Source organism: Neoarthrinium moseri (genome assembly GCF_022829205.1).
Source record: "Neoarthrinium moseri strain CBS 164.80 chromosome Unknown scaffold31_Wmoseri_CBS_16480, whole genome shotgun sequence".
Classification (NCBI taxonomy): domain Eukaryota; kingdom Fungi; phylum Ascomycota; class Sordariomycetes; order Amphisphaeriales; family Apiosporaceae; genus Neoarthrinium; species Neoarthrinium moseri.
In genome coordinates this window covers 131,898-154,463 of record NW_026055145.1, presented here as the reverse complement: position 1 = coordinate 154,463, position 22,566 = coordinate 131,898, and the positions used below count along the sequence as shown (strand labels likewise).

The following is a 22,566-nucleotide window of genomic DNA, read 5'->3' as shown; positions in this document are numbered from 1 at the left end:
TGTGACTCAATTTCCGAGGAAGAGGTCCCCTTGAAGCCGCGCGGCGAGAGACACTTCATGCGAGGCCATGTCTTTAGTCAGCTTTCATGGTGCCAGGGCGAATGTGTTGCTCTCTAGTCGTTCCTGGCGGGGAGGGAGACTGCAGCTGGGTCTTCAATCGACAGTGGAGGTTGTTCATCGACTCATAGGTGTTGTTATTTCCATGCTGGTTATGGAAAGCTGCTGTATATAGTACCGGAGCCGCCTGATTCACATGAACCCATGAAGTACACTACTACACTCCCATGCATATGACGAAGGCTGGTCGGCTAGGAAGGATGACTGCTTTTGAGGGTCAATATGTAAGTTGACCATTCGTTGTAGGGTAATGCTGCTCTGTTGCGTGTTTGCCAGCAACACGAACTGGATCAAGGCATCTATACATTTTAATGTTCCAAGAGGGTTGCATTCGAAGGGTGAGCTTTGTAGACTGGATCATCCTGAAGATCTGTTTCAAGGAAGTTCGGCCAAATCAACTGGGAGGTTTCCGGTGAGAACCAAGTCCACTATACTGCTCTTCAAGCTCGACCCCCTCCAAAAAGGGGGGAATGGGTGAGCCGAAGTATCCTCGTACGCAAGGGCGTTCGAGTTCGTCGATCCCGAGGCTTCTCGGTATCTCGTTCATGGCAACGACATACGCCATTTGCGTAATCACCTTACCACACCTGTTCTCCTGCACACCAGGACGTTATCGACCCTACTCGATCTGGATCCGCTACTGAACAATTCCGCCTGGACGAAGTATAAGCGCCACAACCGCTCCTCGGCGGCGAAGCCTGGAGATTCGCAGCTATTGTGCTTCCTTGATCTCCCTGGCGAGCTTCAGGACGCAGTCTACCAAGTCTCCATAGTCGACAAAACCTTGTCCGTCCGGAGACACCGCACCAGGCGCCCTCAGGTCGAGTGGGAGGCGCATCTGCCCGAGAAATTCGGTGGCTGCGGACCATCGATCGGATTGATTCCTGGCACTGAGGACGCCATCATGACTCAACTCGGCATGAAATGGCGGCAGGTGCAATGCCTTTCCCACTTGCGGACACTAGACTGCCCAGCTCTAATGACGCACTCAGTCATGGAGGGTGCCTACACATTCGGCAGGGCACCGCGGTCCATGTTCAAGAGCTTGTTCTTGGTCGACTCTCGATACCATCGCCTGCGGTGGGTGGGTAAATAGCCTCCGATTCGAAACGACAAACGCCGATCCATACAGCCAGCCTGGCGACTCATTTCCAAGGCCATGCTCGCTGAAGACGAGCACGACCGTGGTGGCTTTGTCAACTACTACACGTTCGACTGCGTGCATTTCCGGACCCGTGTGCTGCTCAACCCCCGAGGCCAGCTCCAGGGGCTTCGGGGAGAGGAACAACTACACACGTACTTGGCCTGTCCAATTTTCTCGAGACGCCGGCGACGTTGGCGCTGGGGTGCAGAAGCTTGGAACACACAAGCGGAGGGTGGTATTCCTGATCATGGCGAAGGGGTTTTCGGAGCCTCGTATGCAGCTTTAGAGCCGGGGTCTAAGACGTTATAAAAAAATAGAAATAAAAAAGACCATAGTTTTTGTCGAGGATAATGCTAAAGAGAATTCAGCCTGAAGCGTTGGGCCCGCAAGTCTAGCATAGAAAATTTGGGCGTCCTTATCGCAGTTCGAGTATGTACTGATGGGGCACTGCACAAGAAGAGACCGCTTTGGGTGGACTGCTCATTGAGACATTGTTGATTAGTGAATGACTTGGACTGTTAATGCATGAGAACCCAGGATGGAGCTGGGCTGTGCTGGCCAATGATAGGTGCATAGTTTGGGTCTATAGGATCCCGTTTATAAGTGCATGCAATGTTCGGTGGAAAACCAACTAGTCCAAGACTATAGGATAGGTACCTTTGGGCTACTCCATACCACTGCTCCTAAGAAGTCAGAGCGCGCCGGCAGTCCTCAGCAGCAAGTCATATCCCGTTACAGTATCCGAAGTTGAATTGGATGCGTTATTTTGACTTGGTGCGTCATGTTCTCCGAGCCCATCGAGGTCAGCCTGACCGGTTAGGACGGCCTGCGCTGTCCCACCCTTGTGAGCCGCATCAACCGGCAAGTGTAGAAAACCGCCAGGGTACAATCTTAGTATAGGCGTCATTTACACTGCACAAGCGACTTCCGCGCCGTGGAGCCAGAGTGTACACAGTATGTCGGTATCTCGGCAGCAGCGAGGACCACCCATTGGCACCGAGTGCTGGGCCGACCTCAAGGTGGGTGGGCTCCAGCTAGTACGAATATGCTAACTTCTAAGTCAGTCCCCTGCCTGCCTTTATGTACCTAGCAACCTAGAGCTAGTGTGCTGTGGAGGTGGCTTGTTGCTAAGGCGTGTGAGACATATTTTGGCGGTCGAGGTCGGCATGGCCATGCATGGTTGCCAGTGACGACACTACAGAAAAAATGGCGGATTCGACGGCCGTGTGAGGGACGGACGGACGGGGACGTCAGTGCATGTTACAGACAGCCTGCCGCAGACAGCAGTTTCGATGCGATCCATTGCTGCTGGAGCGGCTGTCGGTCTCGGATTGTGAGTGGTCGACGGCCCCGGTGCTCGGTTTGGTTTGAACCTTGGGACCCTCAGTCGCCCGACCCGGAATGCCCTGGGAACAGGGACGACACTGGGACCTTGGGACTGGCCTGGGAGCAGATAAGCTTCGGCAGCCTCGCGACGCTGACGCAGGGCCATGACATATGGGCCCAATCAGCACGACCGGGTGCGCCCCTCAGCGCCAGGATCTTGCCTGGCCGGGCCCTGGGGACTGGCGGAAAACGGCAAGGCGGCGGCGGGCTGCACCAGAAAAAAATATGGGCGACCAGCTCGAGGTCGGCCTTTGGGCCTAGCCTCAACCCAGCAGTAGCTAAAGACACGTTGTGCCTTTGCCAGGTCCCATGAATCAACTGCTCCACCGCCCGCCCGCCTGCCTATTATTCAACCTCACAGGCCCACGGACTATCCGACCTCTTCTCTCCAGTGGCAAGTGTGTGTATGCGAAAGGGACAAAAAAAAAGACGTCTCGCGGATCCGACATGTGGCCTCAATAAAGTAGCCGCATTCATACTATAGGCCCCCGTCCATTTTCTTCTTCTTCCTCTCTCCCACTCCAGCCCCCGGCTCTTACCTGGGTACATCTAATCAACTGGCGCCGCTCTGCTTCTCTCTCTATTAGATAAGACAAGACAGCACCTCAACCCCGCCACCACCCTGTAGCCATGGACGACTCCTACGCGCGTCCTATACAGGACGTCCTGGCCAATTTCGGCGTCGACACAAAATCCGGTCTCACCGACGACCAGGTGCTTGATCTGCGCACCAAGCACGGCAAGAATGGTATGCGACATCGGCCACCCTCGCCGTCGTCCCGAGTCCTGAGGCTGGCCCGATTGCTGACAAACCCGTTTCTCCTCTAGCTATTCCAGAAGAGCCCCCGACGCCCCTGTGGGAGCTCATCCTCGAGCAGTTCAAAGACCAGCTGGTCCTCATTCTCCTCGGCTCTGCCGCCGTCTCGTTCGTCTTGGCTTTCTTCGAGGAGGAGGGCGGTTGGAGCGCATTCGTTGATCCCGCCGTTGTAAGTTTGCCTCGCCTCCCCTGACAACCGCGATTGCCTTTACGACGGCATGGCTGACTCTTCCCGGCAACAGATCCTGACTATCCTTATCCTCAATGCCGTCGTCGGTGTTTCCCAAGAGAGCAGCGCCGAGAAGGCCATCGCCGCCCTACAAGAGTACTCGGCCAACGAGGCCAACGTCATCCGGAACAGCGGTCATATCTCGAGGGTCAAGGCAGAGGAGCTGGTCCCCGGCGACATCATCTCGGTCTCTGTCGGCGACAGAATCCCTGCCGACTGCCGACTCATCTCGATCGAGAGCAACAGCTTCTCCGTGGACCAGGCTATTCTGACCGGCGAGAGCGAGAGTATCAGCAAGGACCACAACGCTGTTGTCAACGATGAGAAGGCTGTGCTCCAGGACCAGGTCAACATTCTCTTCTCGGGTACTACGGTCGTCACTGGTCGCGCAAAGGCTGTTGTTGTTCTGACTGGATCGAACACTGCCATTGGTGATATCCACGAGAGCATCACTGCTCAGATCTCCGAGCCGACTCCCCTGAAACAGAAGTTGAACGACTTTGGCGACTCCCTGGCCAAGGTCATCACCGTTATTTGTGTACTGGTATGGCTGATCAACATCCCTCACTTTGCGGATCCCAGCCACGGAAACTGGACCAAGGGCGCCATCTACTACCTCAAGATTGCCGTCTCTCTTGGTGTCGCTGCTATTCCCGAGGGTCTAGCCGTCGTCATTACTACCTGCCTGGCACTTGGCACACGAAAGATGGCCGCAAAGAACGCTGTTGTCCGAAGTCTTCCATCCGTCGAGACTTTGGGAAGCTGCAGCGTCATCTGCTCCGACAAGACCGGTACCCTCACCACCAACCAGATGAGTGTGAGCAAGCTTGTGTACATCAACGAGAATGGCTCGGACCTGGAGGAATTGGATGTCGAGGGTACTACCTTCGCCCCTAAGGGTGACCTGAAGCGCGGCGGCAAGGTTGTTACCAACCTCAACGAGAGCTCCAGCACTATCCGCCAGATCAACGAGGTTGCCGCGCTCTGTAACGATGCCCGTCTGGCTTACGATGCCCGCAGCGGAAACTTCTCCAATGTCGGCGAGCCCACAGAGGGTGCCCTTCGTGTCCTGGCCGAGAAGATTGGGCCCTGCGCTCCCGGCAGCACCAACCCCGAAGACTGTGTCCACTACGCAAGTGCCTTGTACGAGCAACGATACCCCCGCCTGGCCACTTTCGAGTTCTCTCGCGACCGCAAAAGCATGTCTGTGCTTGTTCAGAATGGCAACGAGAAGAAGCTTCTGGTCAAGGGTGCCCCTGAATCTATCATCGAGCGCTGCACCCACACTCTTGTTGGCACCTCTGGAAAGCGCGTCCCTATGAACAGCAACCTGTACGATCTTCTGATGAAGGAGGTTGTGGAGTACGGTAACCGCGGTCTCCGTGTCATTGCTCTCGCAAGCATCGATAACGTCGGCTCCAACCCTCTTCTCAGCACCGCCAAGTCCACCGCCCAGTATGCTCAGATCGAACAGAATCTCACTCTTCTTGGTCTCGTTGGCATGCTGGACCCTCCTCGTCCTGAGGTATCTGGTGCCATCAAGAAGTGCAAGGACGCTGGAATCCGTGTTATCGTCATCACTGGAGACAACCGCAACACTGCCGAGAGCATCTGCCGTTCGATTGGCGTCTTTGGCGAGTATGAGGACCTGAAGGGCAAGAGCTTCACTGGAAGGGAGTTTGACAACCTCAGCCCCAGCGAGCAGCTCGAGGCCGCCAAGAAGGCATCCCTGTTCTCCCGTGTCGAGCCCAGCCACAAGTCTAAGCTGGTTGATCTCCTGCAGTCTCTCGGTGAGGTTGTCGCCATGACTGGCGATGGCGTCAACGATGCCCCGGCTCTCAAGAAGGCTGACATCGGTGTTGCCATGGGTTCCGGTACCGATGTCTCTCGTTTGGCCGCCGACATGGTGTTGGCCGATGATAACTTTGCTACAATCGAGGTTGCCATCGAGGAGGGTCGATCCATCTACAACAACACGCAGCAATTCATCCGCTACCTGATTTCGTCCAACATCGGCGAGGTTGTCTCGATCTTCTTGACCGCTGCCCTCGGCATGCCCGAGGCCTTGATTCCTGTACAGCTCCTTTGGGTCAACCTGGTCACTGACGGTCTTCCTGCCACGGCTTTGTCTTTCAACCCTCCCGACCATGACATCATGAAGCGATCCCCTCGTAAGCGTGATGAGGCGCTCATTGGAGGCTGGTTGTTCTTCCGCTACCTCGTCATTGGTACCTATGTTGGACTGGCGACCGTGGCAGGCTATGCTTGGTGGTTCATGTATAACCCCGAGGGTCCCCAGATCAGCTTCTGGCAGCTGTCCCACTTCCACCGCTGCTCGGCCGACTTCCCCGAGATCGGGTGCCAGATGTTTGGCGACAGCATGGCCAAATCGGCCTCGACCGTCTCGCTCTCGATCCTGGTCGTCATCGAGATGTTCAACGCCATGAACGCCCTGTCCTCCAGCGAGTCGCTCCTGACCCTGCCGCTGTGGGACAACATGATGCTCGTCTACGCCATCGCCCTCTCCATGGCTCTTCACTTTGCCCTGCTCTACACGCCCTTCCTACAGTCCTTGTTCTCCATCCTGCCCCTGAACTGGACCGAGTGGAAGGCGGTGCTGTACATCAGCGCTCCCGTCATGTAAGTCAACCTAGCGTTATCCTCCCAAGATTCTTACAAGCATTATACTAACATCGAACCCCAGCCTCATCGACGAAGTACTGAAGGCCATCGAGAGGCAGTTCTTCCTCCAGACGACGACGGACGCCGTCACCAAGGCAAAGAAGGAGACGTAGGCTTGAGATCAGAAGAGCATGAAGCATCGGTGTTCAAATGTGCGCAGATTAGACTAGACTCTGTAGATAAAAGGGGACGCATCTCGGCACATCGTGTTTTGTCGAGATGGTCCCCGTTGCACACACACATGTAGCATATAGCGAGAGCTGATCAGCAATGAAGTAAGAATCTCATCATCAACAAGAAGCCAAGTCGTCTTTGTTGCCGTCACTTCTCGACCGTTGTGTTGGCCAGTCTCGGGAGGAAACGGGGACCTCTGTTGTCTACCTAGTCATTAGAAAGAGGCATGGTCAACTCCAAGAAATGACGGGTCGCATAGTAATTCGAGCAATGCCATGAAACCGAGTCCTGATGTTGAAACCCCCGAAATCTTGAGTGTGGAGCGATTGCAACTGTGTGATACCGCAAGCATAATATTGGTGAAAACAGTTCTATTGGTACAAGATGGCAGCAGAAAGATGCCACTCGAGGGGTCTGTCTATTTCCGAAGCGGCCGCGGCAGCGAACCTTTCCATCTAGCGAACAGCCTCTGCACACAAGAGCAACCATCTGCAGTAAGCCCCAGACGCCCCCTCACGTCGCTTCGCATTCTTATCACACATATATGCAACGGTTTCTCGGCTCTCGACGTGGTTCCCCAGAGGCCCCCGGGGTCAGCCCGCCAGTCTCATTATGACGCGCCTCCCGGCCAGTCCCGCCCGCTCTTTCGCAGCACTCTGCTACGCTCCTCTAGTCCTGTCGGCCCTTCAGTAATCTCTTGGTGACCTTGTCCTTCTCGATGATGTATACGTGTGCTCCCCAGCCCGAGAGGGCATCTCTGTCGACGGCGTTCAGGAGGGCTTGGGAGATGGTCTCGAAGAGGTCCTCGGGTCCCTGTGTCGGAGGGGTGTGTGGTTAGCTGGGACATCATGACAAAGATCAAGGGCGCGCGGGGTGGCCATACCAAGTCGGGCTCCCACAGACTCTCGCACATGCCAAACAGCTGCTCGGAGGCGGTGCCGCTGACGATGAAGTCCTTGGCAAAGTCGATGCAGCCGATGCTGTCGAAGCCGCAGATGAAGGGCTTGCCGGTCTTGGGCTCGAGGCCGGCGACGACGGGGCTGACGAAGTAGGGGCCGAAGCGCTTCTCGTACAGGCTGGAGCTGACGAGGTTGGCGAAGGTGGCCGGGGCGATGTTGCGCTCCTCGCGCAGGCGGTACATGTTGACCTTGAAGCGGAACAGGTCCGAGACGGTGGCCACGTCCGTGGCCAGCCCCGTCAGGCCCAGGAACACGTCGCCGTACTGGAAGATCTTGGGGAAGTTGTTGGACACGGTCAGCGCCTGCAGGCCCAGCCGCAGGTCGCACGCTATGGCGACGCAGTCCTTGCCCACCATGGCCACGGCGGCACCGCCGTCTGTGAGGGGGGGATGGTCAGCTTCGGCATCGGCATCGGCATCGGCATCGGGGGGCGTTCCCCCGGGGAGGTGCGGGAGGAGGGAGAAGGGGCGGGCGGTGACGAACTTATCGAGAAGGGAGATGACTAGAGCGAGAAAGTATACAGGTTAGCCAAGCTGCCATGGTGACATGGACTCCGGGGAGCATGTAGGTCTTAGCTTACCATTGTGGATGTGCAGCGACGATGACGTTAGGATGTGAGGACGTGAAGCTCTCGGAAGAGCTCTGGATGGCTTATCTGGGCCCCGGCGTCGTCGCGGGGTTGATGGCGGAGGTGTTGGAAGCTGGCGTTGGTGATGGGTTGTGAAGCTGTCGTTGCTGTTGCTGTTGCTGTCTGGTAGGTCGAGGCTGAGATGGGCCCGGCTGGTGCTGGTGCTGGCTTGAGCTGGGCTGGGCTGGGCTGGGGGGGTTGCAGGCAAACACGCTATGGCGCGGCAGCTCTGGAAAGCTGACGCTGGCACTGGACTGGACCCGGTGGCCTCGGGCGGACCTTGAGGCCTTGCAGGGGTCTCCACAGCTTCCAGCTTCAGCCTGGGCGCTCGGGCCAGAGAATATGCACTGTACACAGTAGGGGAGTAGCCACCTAAGTTGGTAACCTGGAAGTTCGTTACGTACTTGGTAACTGCCTACCCAGGCTATGCCACTTTCGAGCCAGGCCCAGTGCTTCTGTCATTGGAGGCTTCCATCGATAAATCGTTTCGTTCAACGTTAACCGTGGTGATTGGCAGGCGTCTATTCCCATGTATTGATGAGCTATCCACCCCTAGGCGAGCGCGTTCGCGGCCACGACCAGTACGAAAAGGAGATGGCGCTTCTGGTGTTTGAATGGTAGGTAGCTTGCTACTCGAAAACGGAGCTTCCAAGGTTGTGAGGAAATGGCTCCGTGGCTGGAAGTCATCTACCTAGGTACTGTTTATGTAATTAAGCACCTCGCGTATTGCCGGCCACATCGATCATAGGAACGAAGCCCTCTGATATCCATCGCCCATGATGAACCATGGTTCTTCCCAACAGCCTAAACCGTACGCTGGTATGTGACCTTTTGTTGCCCACTCAGGGCAAACGCCTGGCAGTTGACCAAGTTGGAGCCCGAGTCAAAGCAGGCAATTGGTTGGCGTGAGCTTCGCATTGGGAAGCCGCCTGGGCTCCGCATTCTATGCGGCTCTCGAGTCCAGTACCAAAGTCGGTATCAAATTCCGTCGGCTTCTTTGTCTGAATACATTTTTGTTTAGGGTCAACCACGAAATCTAAACCACCTGCTTTCCTGTGACACCCAGGTCCAGAAGAAGTGTACTCCATGTATACCCCTGCTGCGCAGTTCATCATGGTTCGTATATTGGTTGCCTGCATTTCCCATTTGGTCCCCGCGCTGTGCTCCTTGCTGAGAAGCAGAGGCAAGATGGCCGTCTTTCACCGCATGTGCGAGGAGTCAGGCGATTTGGAGGCTATCGAACAAGGCGCTCAGTATTGATGGTTTTTTTTTTTTTTTTTTTTTTTTTTTTTCCAATACTTTCAGTTTGACTTCACCACGTCATATTGCGATATAGCCAGGTGTTTAAAGAAGTTAAAAGCACGAGCTAAGCATTCGATCGAGGCGCCGGAATTCGTAAACGTCGGGGCGTTTTCACTAAACATGCCATCGTAAAATCAAAAGGTAGCTAATATAACGAGCCAATTAATATACGCCGATCATAGCCTGCATTAATACTGTTCCGGAGCCTTGAAATGGAAACGGGGAGCAACTTGATGTTTGGCCGGGCTGGCTTTAGATGGCTTTGCTCCTGCGAGACTATGTGCCTCGTTGTGTGCTAAATTGTTCCACTCGTCATCGTGGGAGACAACTCTTCACTTCCTATCAAGAAAGCTTCTCTTGACTTGGAGATAAGAATCACCTTTGTATATAACGCCTGTAGAGAATGCTGAAAGTTTTTGAAGAGATCTAAGATGGGGAAGATTTAGCTCTTCATATAAACTGAAAACTGCACGTAAGAAGTCTCGCTCATAGTACTGATTTTCTCTTGGTCGTCTGGCGTATATTGAAACTCAACGCACAGACCGAACATAGTATACAGAAAGACTTTGACCCAGACGCCCCCCTCTAATGAAGCTAGGGGGAACCAACAACTAACCTAAAACCGCCGGGAAAAAAAATCGCCATAAACCTAACATTGCTGGACAAGTTGAGGTTCACCTGCCAGTGGGAAGCCACAGACGATAGTAAAAGTAGCCGAGAAGACATTCCAAGCTTGGAGCCAATAGGCAAGAAGATTGGCAGTCATCTGCCAACCTTGCATACTAACTAGTGGACAGCCTTTAATTGCCGTAGGAGGGATGCACAGGCCCATGGAATAATTATAGGAGGAATCCTAGTACGACTAAGGCGTTTCGCACACCTGCCCAGCATTGCCTGATTTTCACGCTAGTGAAACCGAGATCCTCGGCTGGATTAATGAAACAGATCATTTTCCACCCTCGCAAGTGTGGCCCAAATCGGATGACAGAACTTCTCGGAAGCAACATGTCCATTGTTGAGCGGTCGAGGCCGAAGCTACTGCATCGCATCTGCATATCACTTTTTTAAACCAAACACTACTAAAGTCGTGAGTGTCAAGTCTTCGCGATAGCCTCTCAGACGATAACATTTTGGGAAATGTTTGCGGTTGGAGATGAGGGGTATAGAGCAAACCTCCAGGCTACTTGTAGGGCATTGATGCGATTGGTGGTGTTTTCCCCAAGTTGGAGTATTGTAGACCACGACACCATGGAACTCTCATCTCAACAGCATTTGACCAGCATGTATAAAAACACGATGATTCCTCGCTCTGAAGTTAGGTATCAGATCTTCTCATCAGTGAGCAGCTTGATCCGATTCCCAGTTCCTTGCCAGCCCTCCTTCCACCCAGAGAACGAAGCAGATCGTCAAAATGAAGAACTCCTTTATTACTGTTTTTGCCATTCTAGGCTTGACGAGCGCCTTTCCTGTTGATCAAACTCATCAGCTCGATGCTCGACAGCTTGTTATCTCTGATGAGCTCAAGCTCGGGAAATGTGCTGGCAGTGTCTTCATCTTTGCACGTGGCTCGACCGAAGCTGACAATATGGTAAGTTGCAGCCCGATTTCGAGGGTCAAGCATGCTGATAATCCCCAGGGAGCAATCTGTGGTCCACAGACTTGCGGAGACTTGAAGGACAATCTGGGCGGCGATGCCATTTGCCAGGGTATTGGTACTGTGGATGGCTATGCTGGTGATCTCGCAAGCAACTTTCTGTCCAAGAATACGAATGACTTGGCTATTGCCGGCGCAGTCAAGATGATTAACCAGGCCGCTACGCAATGTCCCGAAGCAAACATCCTGCTCGGCGGGTACAGGTAAGCTGCAATTCCCAGAGAAAGACCAGTACGAACCCGAGAACTCACAAAATTCGTTTCCGTGTACAGCCAAGGTACTGCGGTTATAGACAATGCCGTTCAAGCGCTCTCTGCAAGTGTCAAAAGCAAGGTCAAGGGTGTAGTGCTCTTTGGATTCACCCGCAATGCCCAAGACCGCGGCCGTATCCCTGGCTACGACACTTCGAGGACAAAGGTTTTCTGTGCTTTGGGCGACTTGGTCTGTGACAATACGCTTGTCATCACTGCGGCGCACCTCACTTATGGCGCTGACGCGTCGGCAGCCGCCAGGTTCTTGGCTGGCACTACGAAGTAGGCAAGGCCGACTTTAGTACGGGGTATGTGCCGATCATTCATGCAATTGCTGGCAAGATACAAAAGGATATGACGATACAAACTCTCAGTACAAGGATGGCTGTTATACTTTTGAAGGATATATCTGTATGCTCCAGGCGACATTCCAAGCTGGGTCGGCGCGGAGCGAGCGGAGGCTGCTGAAACTCAATCTGAACATGCCTTGATATGATAACTTGTTTTAAGGCTGGCATATACATGTTCTGGCAGCAAAGTAGTTTCAAAAGTCACTTTTCCCATCAGCATCATCAAGCAGGTACTTCTGGGTACACAAGCCCAGCATAGTGAGTAATGAATTACTAGTGAACATGAACCTTCCTTATCTACGTCGTCTCTTCCTCGGTCTTCCCCCCAGCCCCGGCGACTTATCAGATAATACTGGAGAAACGGTATCTGATTGGAAATCAGGCTGTAAACCCATGCGTAAAGATACGGCAAACAGTTGAGGCACTATCAAGGCCTAGTAAAAGTTCAGGACGTGGAGATGTCTGTAGACTATAACCTCGGATTCTGTGTATGTCGAAACCCCCAAACTAGAATGGTAATATTACTCGCTTAGCAACGAAGTCCTTCTTTAATGCAATGATCGTGAATGCACCAACTCCTTCAGCCCACTGATCCAGCCTGAGTGCTACGCCAGTGGCCTGACTGTTGCAGCCGGTACGAAGTTGATCTCGTCTCATCGGTCTGTGTGTATCGAAGACTTGGGGGATTGATACTAACAACGCGGTGTTGCAGCTTTAATATGGACCGCTAGTGATGCAATCTTTCTTCCCTCAACATGCATCGGAGATCTTATGGAACGGCATGCGACGTAGCACGGAGATGATATGATGTTATCTGAGACTAACACCAGCATGCTTTCGTCAATCTTGTTTGTCGGCTCACTCTAAAAGCTTATACTGATATAAGAACTACATGTATGCGTCGAAAAGACGAAAGCTAACGGCGCGGACAGCCCTGGCAACAACAAGACACTACCAATAAACTACGAAAACGGCAAGTCGAATGTGGGACTGAGCACTACTTGTACGTGTACGGCCAAATCCGAGGCGGCACTTTCCAAAATATGCATCGTAGTAGCAGATCTTTGTTAGGGCGGCTGGCCCTGGACTTGATAGTCAGACGCACGCGTCCGGACTTGAAGTTCTACACCCTATTGTGGACGTACCTATATAAGTAGTTGCTATCACCCAATATACACAAAGTATAGCCAGTAGAAAGAACGCAGACAGCAGGGGCTGATGACCGGGTCAGCCAGCAAACCCCTGTCGGGCTTTAGTGCTAAGAAGCGGCGGGACTGATGAGGCTTAGCGTGAGATGGATGCCCCTCCAATCCTCCAAGCTCTTGTACAATACGTGCATCATCTTGATAGTTGCCTGCGTAGCGTACAGCCAGCACTAGTCAACGGGCAACAGCTATCATAACGTAATCAGTAGAACACTCTGGCAGCTTTCCTGCCCGTCACGTTATGTGCGCGTGGGCATGGTCGAGATACGAGACTGCTTCACCACCATTGTCCCGGAAATAGCATCTGATCCAGAACACATGTCTGGAGAAGTGCTGTCGAACTGTATCGAACCGACGCCTCGCTCCGCCTGCATCTGAACCCCACCACCCACCATCACCACCATCATCACCACAACACCATCCGCGCCGACTTGGCCTTGCTTCGAGCTTCACCCTCACCCCCACACATACATCCACAGGGGGCCCGCCTCTCGCCATGTCAGCCACCGTCAAGGTCGTCTCGACCGACCTTCGACAGGTCCCCATCAAGGTCACCCCCTCGACCTACCTGACCGACGTGCTCGAGCAGGCCTGCCGCAAGTTCAACCTCACCCCCGACCGCTACCTGCTGAAGCACAAGGACAAGGAGCTCGACCTGTCCAACACCTTCCGCAACTCGGGCCTCATCGCCGGCGCCAAGCTCGAGCTGATCGCAAAGTCCAAGTCGCCCGCCGTCCTCAACATCGCCCTGCAGCTGCCCCAGCCCGAGGCCAACCTGCTCGGCGCCCCGCGCGCCACCGCCAAGCTGCCCAGCGACTATACCATCTGGAAGGTCCTCCGCCACTTCGAGAGCGTCGTGTGCAAGGGCAAGGGCGTCAACATCACCGGCCGCGGCGTGCCCCAGACCAACGCCGCCGGCAACAGTGGCCAGCTGTACTATGAGACGCCCACGCTGCAGGTCGAGAGCCGCGTGCTCTCCAGCTTCGTCGACTTCCAGAAGACCATGTCCCAGCTGGGGTACAACAAGGGGAACGTCCTGATACGCCTGTCGTTCCAGAGGACGGACAAGACCTTTGTCGACGCCACCGAGGACATCTCGCAGTACTTCAAAGAGGAGGAGGCAGCGCAGCAGGAGAGGGAAGGGGCTGCCGGTGAGGCCACCAAGAAGACGGACAGCGCGGCCTCGACACAAGAAAAGAACGAGACGCCTGTAGATGCGGGCACTCAAAACGAGACCGCACATCCGTCGTCGGCTACTCCGAACAACATCACAGAACCGCAACCAGAGCCCGAGCTCATGGAGGTTGATACAACAACGCCCTCGGATCCCCTAGCACCGGTGTCCATATTCTCGGCCCCCAAGAACTCGACGCCCGCAGCCGCGGCCCATGCCATGGAGCCAGACGAGGTCTTCGTGCCGGGCATCGTCCAGGCGCAGCAGCACCAGCACCTCCTCAAGACGCAGGCGCAAAACCGGCGGCTGCTCTCAGACCGGGAGCTCCAGCAAAAGGCGGACGAGGAGGCGGCGCGGCTGGCGGCCGTGCGGTCCATCGACGTCCGCGTCCGGTTCCCGGACAACACGTCGGCGCAGTGGAAGGTGTACCCGGACTGGACGGGCGCCAAGCTGTACGCGGCCGTCCGGGGTGTCATGGCCCACGACGCCCAGCGCTTCCACATGGTGCTGCCCGGCACCCCGCGCGTCGTCCTGGCCGACACGGACGCCACGACCCTGGTCCGGGGCCACGGCTTCCGGCACAACACGCTCGTCAACCTGGTGTGGGACGACTCGGTGCCGGACGACGTCCGCGGGCAGCCCTTCCTCAAGCAGGCGGCCCGCAGCCACGCCACCGAGGTCGTGGTCCCGGACCTGCCGCAGGGCGACGACGAAGATGAGGCGCCGGGTCCTAGTACAACCAAAAGGGCGGCGGCGGCGTCGTCACGCAGCGACGACGGCGATGGCAAGAAGAAGGGCGTGCCCAAGTGGCTCAAGCTGGGGAAGAAATGAGGCACGCCATCACATACTTTAGCATATGTGCTGGAGGCGAGCCCACATGAACGAGAGCTGCATTGATACCGGAGTTCGGGTTATGAGAGGACATGGCGGCCCTTGATTTACTGCAGCCTTGACAGCATAGGACAAGCGTACGGATAGAGAAGACGTATTTAGGCATGTATGCTTGCACTTGAATGGGATGATTTGATTTGTTCAGATACGTAGTCATCAGCTGTCTTTCATCTGGAGAAGATATAATGTCGTGACTACCGGTAATATGCATTTCATTCCTGGCATAGGAATAATAGACAAAATAGTCAATTCGTCACATTCATGCAAGACAAACTCAATAATGGCATGTCATGAAGGACCTGACCTGGTCCCTGTCCGTATGGTATTGATCGTGAGAAGAAGCCTAAAGCTAGCAGCTATCTGTCTGCCGGCGCCCATGCCAATCCACCATCATATCATTTGCTCTGAAAAACATCAGTGCCGAGAAGACAACGCCGAGACCATGCCAAACAAGTTGCTTTTTTGTCGTATCGCCACGCTCATCCCACCAGCCGCATCATGTGAGATGTGTCGTTTAGTGACCGGCACGGCGGGACTCGGCGATGACGCGCTGAAGCTCGTCAACCTTGCCCTTGGCACGGCCGAAGGTACCGAGCTGAAAAAGTATCTTGTCAGTATATGCGGAAAGAGATGTGTGATAGGAAGCTGCGACATACCCTCTTCTTGGCGAGCTTACGGGCACGCTTGTCCTTGCTGTTGCGCAGCAACTCGATGATGCGGCGCTCGTAGGGGGCAAGGCCAGCGACCTCCTTGACGACGTCACGGACGAAGGCAGTGCGCTTGCTCAAGTGACCCTGCAGGATCCAAGTCAGTATTCCTGGCGGGGGCTTCTGGGGTGGCGTGGCGAGTCCGACGTACCTTGGTGCGGGAGATCTTGGGCTTGACAACGCGGGAGGTCGTCTTCTATATTTCGAGAAAATACCAAGGTCAGCCAGCGTCCATCGTCTGCGAGAGTGCTCTATGGTTCAGAAAGCAGGCAGCAGAGATCCTCCACGAGGTGAGACGGTGAGAAGATCTTGATTTCCCCCTCTTTCTCTTCGTTTGTTCCCCTTCTTCTTGATTCTTCATCTCGGGAGGGCTCTTCTTGCTGAACTTGCCGACCGAACATTGCGAACGGATGGGTGAGGGTGGAGGGTTCATCTTACGTGACCACGGTTGAGGCCAACGGTGAGGCCTGCGAGACGAAATCAGTCAGCATGGGCTTGAATCTTTGACATTCGATGACGACGATGCGCCGGCAGGAGACAATGGACAGAAGTGACGGTCACATACCGGTCTTGGCGGGGGCTTCCTTGGCCATCTTGTCGAATTGATGGTGATGCTGGAGGGCGTGGTTGTCGTTAGTATGTCGCGGGATGAGGAGGGAAAGCCTTCGGAGTCGAAAAAAGTTCACGATCGATTTTGCTAGTGGTGGTGCAAAAGGCGGGTTCCCGCTCGTGGGCCGGAGTTTAAGCGACCAAAAGTGCGTTCTGTGTGCGGTATGGCTGTATGTGGCTGGTGTGTCTCTTGTGGCTGGTGCGCAGCTACGAAGTGCCTCCAATTGCTGTTAGCCTGCTTGGCGTCTGGGGTCCGGCAGTCAGTAAAGCTAAGCATTCTGACATTTGGTACATCTGCCAATGTGCAAGTATTGCAAGGGTGAAACCATCAAATTCGAACTTGTTCGATGAGGCCTCTATGTTGAACGGCACTACTTCGATGTGCCATATCTATCTGAAAGCGCGATACTCTTGAAGCACTTTCTCACTACTGCTAAACTGACCGTTCTGGCCACTCTACTTGGGCCCAATCTCGTGGGATGTGCTGCGCTCCCGGTAACCTTTCCCTCATCAACGCGCAACATCCCCCGACATCGACCGACCAACACCCGATGCTTATGCTGCTGTCCGCGGCTCAAAGCTTGTGAAGTTGTTTGTAACGGTTGACAGCGCCGAGGTGCAGAAAGTACCGTCGTATTTGTTGGTGCAGGTGAGGTTGAAAGCTGTAGTTCCAGCTGCCTCGAACTTGGTGGAAGTTGTGCTTTTCCCCTGTCAGCTGCCGCCTAGCGTCAATGGTCTTTCCGGCATATATAACTCCCCTTTCTGGGCATGCAGCCTCGATGACTGTGAGCCCGTTGGCCTGGTAGATGAACTCAACGTTGCTGTTGTCGCAAGGCCAGCGTGGTGTCGAGCCTCGCCCGGGGGTGATAGACTTGGATGATGAGTTGCGCTGGCAGCTCGTGTCGATGCCAGTGGCAGAGTCGGTGAAGTGGAAGGTTGTCGTGTTCGAGGTGCCGTTGAACTTGTCTCCAAACGTCGTGAAGTCGCCAATCGTGTACTGGGCCGGCAATGTGCAATCGGCCTCCGCGATCATCTCAACGGGGACACTATAGGCCGCGGAGGCCACGACCTCGGCCAGGAGACCGACAAGGACAGCGGAGAATAGCATCGTGTGCCGTGTTCTGTTGCAATAATTTCCAGGTACAAGTAAACAGGAAGAGGCAAGATACTTGCTGGCGACAGAAAATGTGTGTTGCGGAACCAACAGTGGTACCTGCTCTCTGGGCAGACGCTGTCTACATATTCCAAGGCAGGACCGGGAGGGACTCTTCGCATAACGTCCACGTACTATAGCGCACTAACACATCAGCGTGCATGCCTCCCGTTTGTTCCGTTTCTCTGGATCTCTGGCCAGGATACCGCAGGATGGGGCCCGTCCTTTCCCCTGCCAAGAGATTGCTGTGCCGACGAGTCTTGCAGGCCATGTTGCAGATCCTGATGCAATCACCCGCACCCGTTGCTGAAAGCGGAAATCAAGGTTACGAGCATGCGAGGCAGCCAAAGGACATCCACCTCAGATCTCACCAAAAGTCCAACGGCATACTGCAATGTATCCACCGGGATCGACAACCTTAGATGACTAGGCGCCAGGGGTAACCTGGCACGTAAAGCCTTGAACGAGAATTATATGGGGCCGCATACATCTCATCAGTGACGATAACTGCGTACATTCCACCCGATGGCTATGGACTTCAGGCCGTCAAGTAGGGCAAAGCGCACCTTTAAAAGTCGTGGAGCTACACGGACGAACCTGCTCCAGTAGTCGCTGCTCTGCAGGGTGCTCTCGGGTCGATCTGTTTGCTGTCGTTTCCGCTAACGATCAATCGTCCGACATCCTGTCCACGCACAACGATTACCCACCGAACACCTTCCCGTGCCTATTACGGGTGTTTCATGTTTAAGGGGCGCCAGCTGGGGGCCGACTGCCGACCGCCGACCGGAGCAGCAAGGCCAACCGAATATAACGTCCCGAGAACTTCTGCTAGTCTGATGGACCCTTCTGGCTAAAATGGCTATTTGCGTCACTGTGGTGCTACTTGGTTGGAACCCATTCCCCGGAAGGGCATGGCACTTTGTGCATATCATCATGACGATTGGGCTCCAGTCATCCGTAGATAAACAGTAAGGTCCGAATCTCAGCCAACGAACGGCGATTTTGGCTTGCATCATCGCAGACTGACCCACAGTTGTTGGGGGCCTGAACAATGCTGCTGCATGATTGTGGCCGACACTGCCACGATCGACCGAGGAGTGTTGAAGGACAGACAAAGTCTGTCATGGTCCCCCCCATACCACAAGGAAACATGTGTCGACACCGTCTCGCGGCCGAAAGCACCGTACTCAGACAATTGCACAAGATATTGGTGCCACAATTCAGTCTGCCTTCCAAACTTTGCCACGTTTAACAACCCTGCAGCCAGCCGACAATATGTAGTGCTTCAACAACTTATTGTGCATATACGAGATGCTGTCAACCAAGTGATGTATAAGTAGACTTACTTAAGTTTTCTTTCTCTATCTATAATACACTATGCCGCACGACGACTCGTCCCGAGACCTTCAGCTGGAAGTTGTCTGTCTTATACCCCAGCTTCTTCTCTGAAACTTTTGCTGTTAATGAAAGAGCACCTCCCATACAGCCGCTCCCGGTTCAGAGCCGCTTGAGCGCCTGTCTCGCTGGCAGCATTTGTTGTATTGCCGATTGTGGCAACAGTATTCCCAAATGGGCCGCCCTTCACCTCGAGCGTGAGCCTGCTCGGGCGTCCCTGCTCCAGCTCCCACGCTGATGCACCGTCAAAGGCCGGAGGCCACGTTTCAAGCCCGGGCATGCCATCCGGGATCCCACTGGTCACGAAGCTCGCGATGCTTCGACTGATGCCCCGAGAAAGGTCGAGTTGCGGCGCCGAGTTATCACCGCCGGCTGCTACGCTCTGGCTGTCCAGTACGTATGGAATGTCGCTCAGGTGAGCGACGCGCCACTGTGGCACGCCCATGGCTGCATATATGGGCGTGAAACGGCTTGAGTTGTGTGCCGCTACGTGCACCTGTGATGCTCGCACGCCGCCGTGCTTCAGATACTGCCGGGCGAAGTCGACGACGGGACACGTGAACCATATATCCCTGCTCATTTGTGCAGCGCGATAGTACTGCGGCGAGATACCCTCGTCAATGTCCGGTCACACCATGAAGGCGAAATCACCTTCCGGGTACAGATCAAGCAGCTTGGAATTCGTAATGTCAGACAGGCCTGACAGCCAAAGTCCAAAGCTGGATAACGCATCTTGGTCTGTCGATGTCGTAGGAGAGGCATACCAGCCTCCGTCGTTTGTGGACCATTCAGCTAGGATCGGTATGCCTTGGGCAATTTTCCCGGCACGTAACTGCTCCGATGGCGCATCTTCGATGAGATCACCATCAAATATAGGAAAGAAGAATCCCCCGCCGAAAGGTGGGCGGGCGGCACGAGCAGCAGTGATCGACAGGTTAGTGAGTAGCTCAAACGGAGCTTCCTTCAGGAACTTCAAAGTCTCTGCAGATTGGCTATCACCGTCGCGGATGCACCCTGCCTCTTGAGCAACGTCTGCAGTATTCTTTGCTACGAGATCTGACTTGGTGTTGAAGTTCAGCCCCGGAGCACCGGACATCAGGTTATGAAGTCCAAGTCAGCGCAGAGCCTATGCTCATCTCCCTGCAAAAAACTCACACTGCTTGGTGGAAGGGAGCGCCATGCTTGCCGCCACACGCCATCATTTGCAAGCTAATGTCGCTTGCTCCTACACTTTGACCGATCGCGGTGACTATGACGAGTATCAATGGATAAGCTCTGGGAGATAGAACGGGTGGAATCAGGCGAGTTCATACCTCTCTCTGGATCGCCGCCAAAAGCCTTGTTATTGTTCCTAACCCCTATATGATGATTATGGACCAGTGTATTGGCAAAATTAGACAAAGCCTTCACTACGTACACTCAAAAGCCAACCTCTGGTCACGCAAACCAGCATTGGTGTGACCGACATCAAGAAGGGCTTGGCTTTTCGCAAAGCCAAAAACTGCACATGAAACGCGTCAGCTCACGTCACGACGATGGAGGATGTTGTTCGCGCTACATCCAGTTGAGGCGGTAGTTTATGTCAACCCAGATTAGTGGCCGCTTGTCTGCAGCAGCTTGCGCTACTATGCCGCCGGGCTCGTATAGTATGTCAGAGCCGGAGCCAAGAGCATAGCCACCTATTATAGCGATGTATAAGCACCGTAGATGGAACAGGCCGTCATGCAGCGCGGTAGCTTACCTCCGTGCACCCAAATCATGACCGGTAGCTTGGCATTGGGCTGTGTACCGTAGGGCCGAGCGATGCGCAGGCTCAAACAGTTCTCGCTGATGTTGGCAATCACACTTGTAAAGGGCAGAATTGGCCCGGTGCCTTGTGGGCACCATGCTCCGGACTGGGTGGCATCGATCACGGAGCCGGCGGCGCATTCAAACGGGATCGGAGGGGCAAAGCGATTAGCGCCGGAGGTGTCTTGGCCGTAGAATATGTTCTGGAACTGCTCGACGCCAAAATCACTGGCACCAATGTATGTGAGGTTTCCTTTCTTGTCTGTCACGGCGAGTAACTGAGCAGAGACCAATGGCAGCATAAACCAGCACTGGACAGGAACCTTGGACGCGAAATCTCGAACGGGGCCGAGGTAGACGGCCAAGAGCCCAAGGAGCAATGCTCAAAGCCCGAGACACCAATGGAGGAGACGGTTAGCCATGGTCGACATGCGTAGCAAAGTTGAGAACAGGACGTCGGGCAAAGGAGGCGTCCTTTTTGGAAAAGGGGGAAGTTCAAGCTCACGCGCGCGCAATGCTCGACTGTGCTACTCATCGAGAAAGTTCTAACAGTCGGAGTCCGCGAGTTTGGAGATGCGACAGTGGGCGGGGTGCGCAGCGTACAGTTCCAAGTTGCAGCACAGAAATGGCAGTTCCTTTGCATTATGTAGAGCTACAAGCAACGTCGGTGACACTCCATATAGGTATGCACTTTGCCGTGCCTCTCATATTATATAGTGTGCAGTTGTTGCCTCTGCAAGCCACCAGGATTCTTCCGCTGGTTTGTTACGCCCAATCTTGACTCCCTATATCCATGCATACAAACAATACAGCGAACTTTTACTTATCAGATTCTGATGCTGCATGCATTACGCCAGGGGTTTTCTGATACTGTGTGGCCTCAAATTTTAGGTGCTACGTGACAACCTTCTCCAGTCACTTCTATACCTTTGCATTGGTCTTACCTCGTCCCATGGCGCAGGCCTCGGCAAACAGAAGAGAGGAAGAGACCTGGTGAAACCCTATTTTCTAGCCACAGCATTCATTCTTTGCAGCACCTTCCACATTTCACGGCCTTATGAGGGACCCTTGCAACATCGTTGGAACTTTGTTGATGAAGTAATGGTATTGTAGAATACTATACCGTCATAGCCCACTACCCATATTCTCCCAGTGTGTTATACTCTTCTGAAGTTTATATGAATTGTAGAACATTAACACATAGTTGCTGTCCGACTCTGGGACGGTAGTCTCTGGGGATTTCGGTGTGCTAAATAGTTACTTCTCCCCGTGCAAAGTTCCTTTCCGGTTGCTATACAGAGAAGATGTTACCGTTGATGCGTGGCTTAGCCAAGGTGTTGCATCTGGTGTATGTTGTACACATCTCAACTGTTGAAACTCTGGATCGGTGGTTGGCATTGTACTACCAGACAACTTACCTCTTTGTTTGTCCGATTCGAGGGGAACCCAACTGCTGGGAACGATGGATCGAAAAGAAGATATCACGCCGTGGCCAGCCCGCCCAACTACAGGAGCCAAGGTAGGCATGCAGGAAACCATCACGACAACGTTGAATTCGACGTCAGACCAGAAAATAAATAGAGTAGAATTCACAATGAAGTCCATGTTGTCCTCTTTATCGTACGGTGTCACGAAGTAAATGTACATGCATACTCATACTATGTCAGCGCCTTTTGTGCTATAACGTCCTCGTCAGCTAAATGGTGGTAGTAGAAGTGGCAAAATAGCAGCGAGCTCAAAATAGGCACATCGCGAAAATGCTGATGACTGACTCCCAACTTCGTCTTCCCTGGCATGTGGATCTTTCGATGAAAGGAACACGCATGAGCGTGATGATGAACCATTCGCAAGTTAGTTGCCGTAAAAACGGTCAGCATGTTCAGCGTAGGTGTACAGTTGGGGTAGATATGAACATTGGAGCCCGGTTCATTTCCAAGGTAGTACCGCACTG

At 54.1% G+C, this 22,566-nt stretch overlaps 9 protein-coding genes across 9 annotated transcripts; 4 read left to right on the top strand and 5 right to left on the bottom strand.

Moving 5' to 3' along the window:
• Window positions 1–428: 428 nt before the first annotated feature.
• JN550_007800 (uncharacterized protein) lies at window positions 429–1,570 on the top strand (the record flags this gene model as incomplete). The annotated part of the gene is made up of 3 exons (XM_049319691.1): window positions 429–529; window positions 619–1,201; window positions 1,250–1,570. The coding sequence occupies 3 exons, from the start codon at window positions 429–431 to the stop codon at window positions 1,568–1,570; spliced, it is 1,005 nt and encodes a 334-aa protein (XP_049170156.1).
• Window positions 1,571–3,277: 1,707 nt separating this feature from the next.
• Window positions 3,278–6,488, top strand: JN550_007799 (uncharacterized protein; the record flags this gene model as incomplete). The annotated part of the gene is made up of 4 exons (XM_049319689.1): window positions 3,278–3,395; window positions 3,476–3,633; window positions 3,707–6,333; window positions 6,398–6,488. The coding sequence occupies 4 exons, from the start codon at window positions 3,278–3,280 to the stop codon at window positions 6,486–6,488; spliced, it is 2,994 nt and encodes a 997-aa protein (XP_049170155.1).
• A 730-nt stretch (window positions 6,489–7,218) lies between these two features.
• Window positions 7,219–8,091, bottom strand: JN550_007798 (uncharacterized protein; the record flags this gene model as incomplete). The annotated part of the gene is made up of 4 exons (XM_049319688.1): window positions 7,219–7,362; window positions 7,433–7,884; window positions 7,992–8,010; window positions 8,089–8,091. The coding sequence occupies 4 exons, from the start codon at window positions 8,089–8,091 to the stop codon at window positions 7,219–7,221; spliced, it is 618 nt and encodes a 205-aa protein (XP_049170154.1).
• A 2,758-nt stretch (window positions 8,092–10,849) lies between these two features.
• JN550_007797 (uncharacterized protein) lies at window positions 10,850–11,629 on the top strand (the record flags this gene model as incomplete). Its single annotated transcript, XM_049319687.1, has 3 exons — window positions 10,850–11,026; window positions 11,075–11,295; window positions 11,365–11,629. 3 exons carry the CDS (start codon window positions 10,850–10,852, stop codon window positions 11,627–11,629), a joined length of 663 nt encoding a protein of 220 aa, XP_049170153.1.
• Window positions 11,630–13,394: 1,765 nt separating this feature from the next.
• JN550_007796 (uncharacterized protein) lies at window positions 13,395–14,903 on the top strand (the record flags this gene model as incomplete). The annotated part of the gene is made up of 1 exon (XM_049319686.1): window positions 13,395–14,903. One exon carries the CDS (start codon window positions 13,395–13,397, stop codon window positions 14,901–14,903), a length of 1,509 nt encoding a protein of 502 aa, XP_049170152.1.
• Window positions 14,904–15,477: 574 nt separating this feature from the next.
• Window positions 15,478–16,263, bottom strand: JN550_007795 (uncharacterized protein; the record flags this gene model as incomplete). The annotated part of the gene is made up of 5 exons (XM_049319685.1): window positions 15,478–15,558; window positions 15,620–15,757; window positions 15,822–15,866; window positions 16,109–16,137; window positions 16,236–16,263. 5 exons carry the CDS (start codon window positions 16,261–16,263, stop codon window positions 15,478–15,480), a joined length of 321 nt encoding a protein of 106 aa, XP_049170151.1.
• Window positions 16,264–16,853: 590 nt separating this feature from the next.
• On the bottom strand, window positions 16,854–17,387 carry JN550_007794 (uncharacterized protein; the record flags this gene model as incomplete). The annotated part of the gene is made up of 1 exon (XM_049319684.1): window positions 16,854–17,387. The coding sequence occupies one exon, from the start codon at window positions 17,385–17,387 to the stop codon at window positions 16,854–16,856; it is 534 nt and encodes a 177-aa protein (XP_049170150.1).
• Window positions 17,388–18,858: 1,471 nt separating this feature from the next.
• JN550_007793 (uncharacterized protein) lies at window positions 18,859–19,923 on the bottom strand (the record flags this gene model as incomplete). The annotated part of the gene is made up of 2 exons (XM_049319683.1): window positions 18,859–19,399; window positions 19,460–19,923. 2 exons carry the CDS (start codon window positions 19,921–19,923, stop codon window positions 18,859–18,861), a joined length of 1,005 nt encoding a protein of 334 aa, XP_049170149.1.
• A 458-nt stretch (window positions 19,924–20,381) lies between these two features.
• On the bottom strand, window positions 20,382–20,917 carry JN550_007792 (uncharacterized protein; the record flags this gene model as incomplete). The annotated part of the gene is made up of 2 exons (XM_049319682.1): window positions 20,382–20,506; window positions 20,569–20,917. The coding sequence occupies 2 exons, from the start codon at window positions 20,915–20,917 to the stop codon at window positions 20,382–20,384; spliced, it is 474 nt and encodes a 157-aa protein (XP_049170148.1).
• Window positions 20,918–22,566: the final 1,649 nt, after the last annotated feature.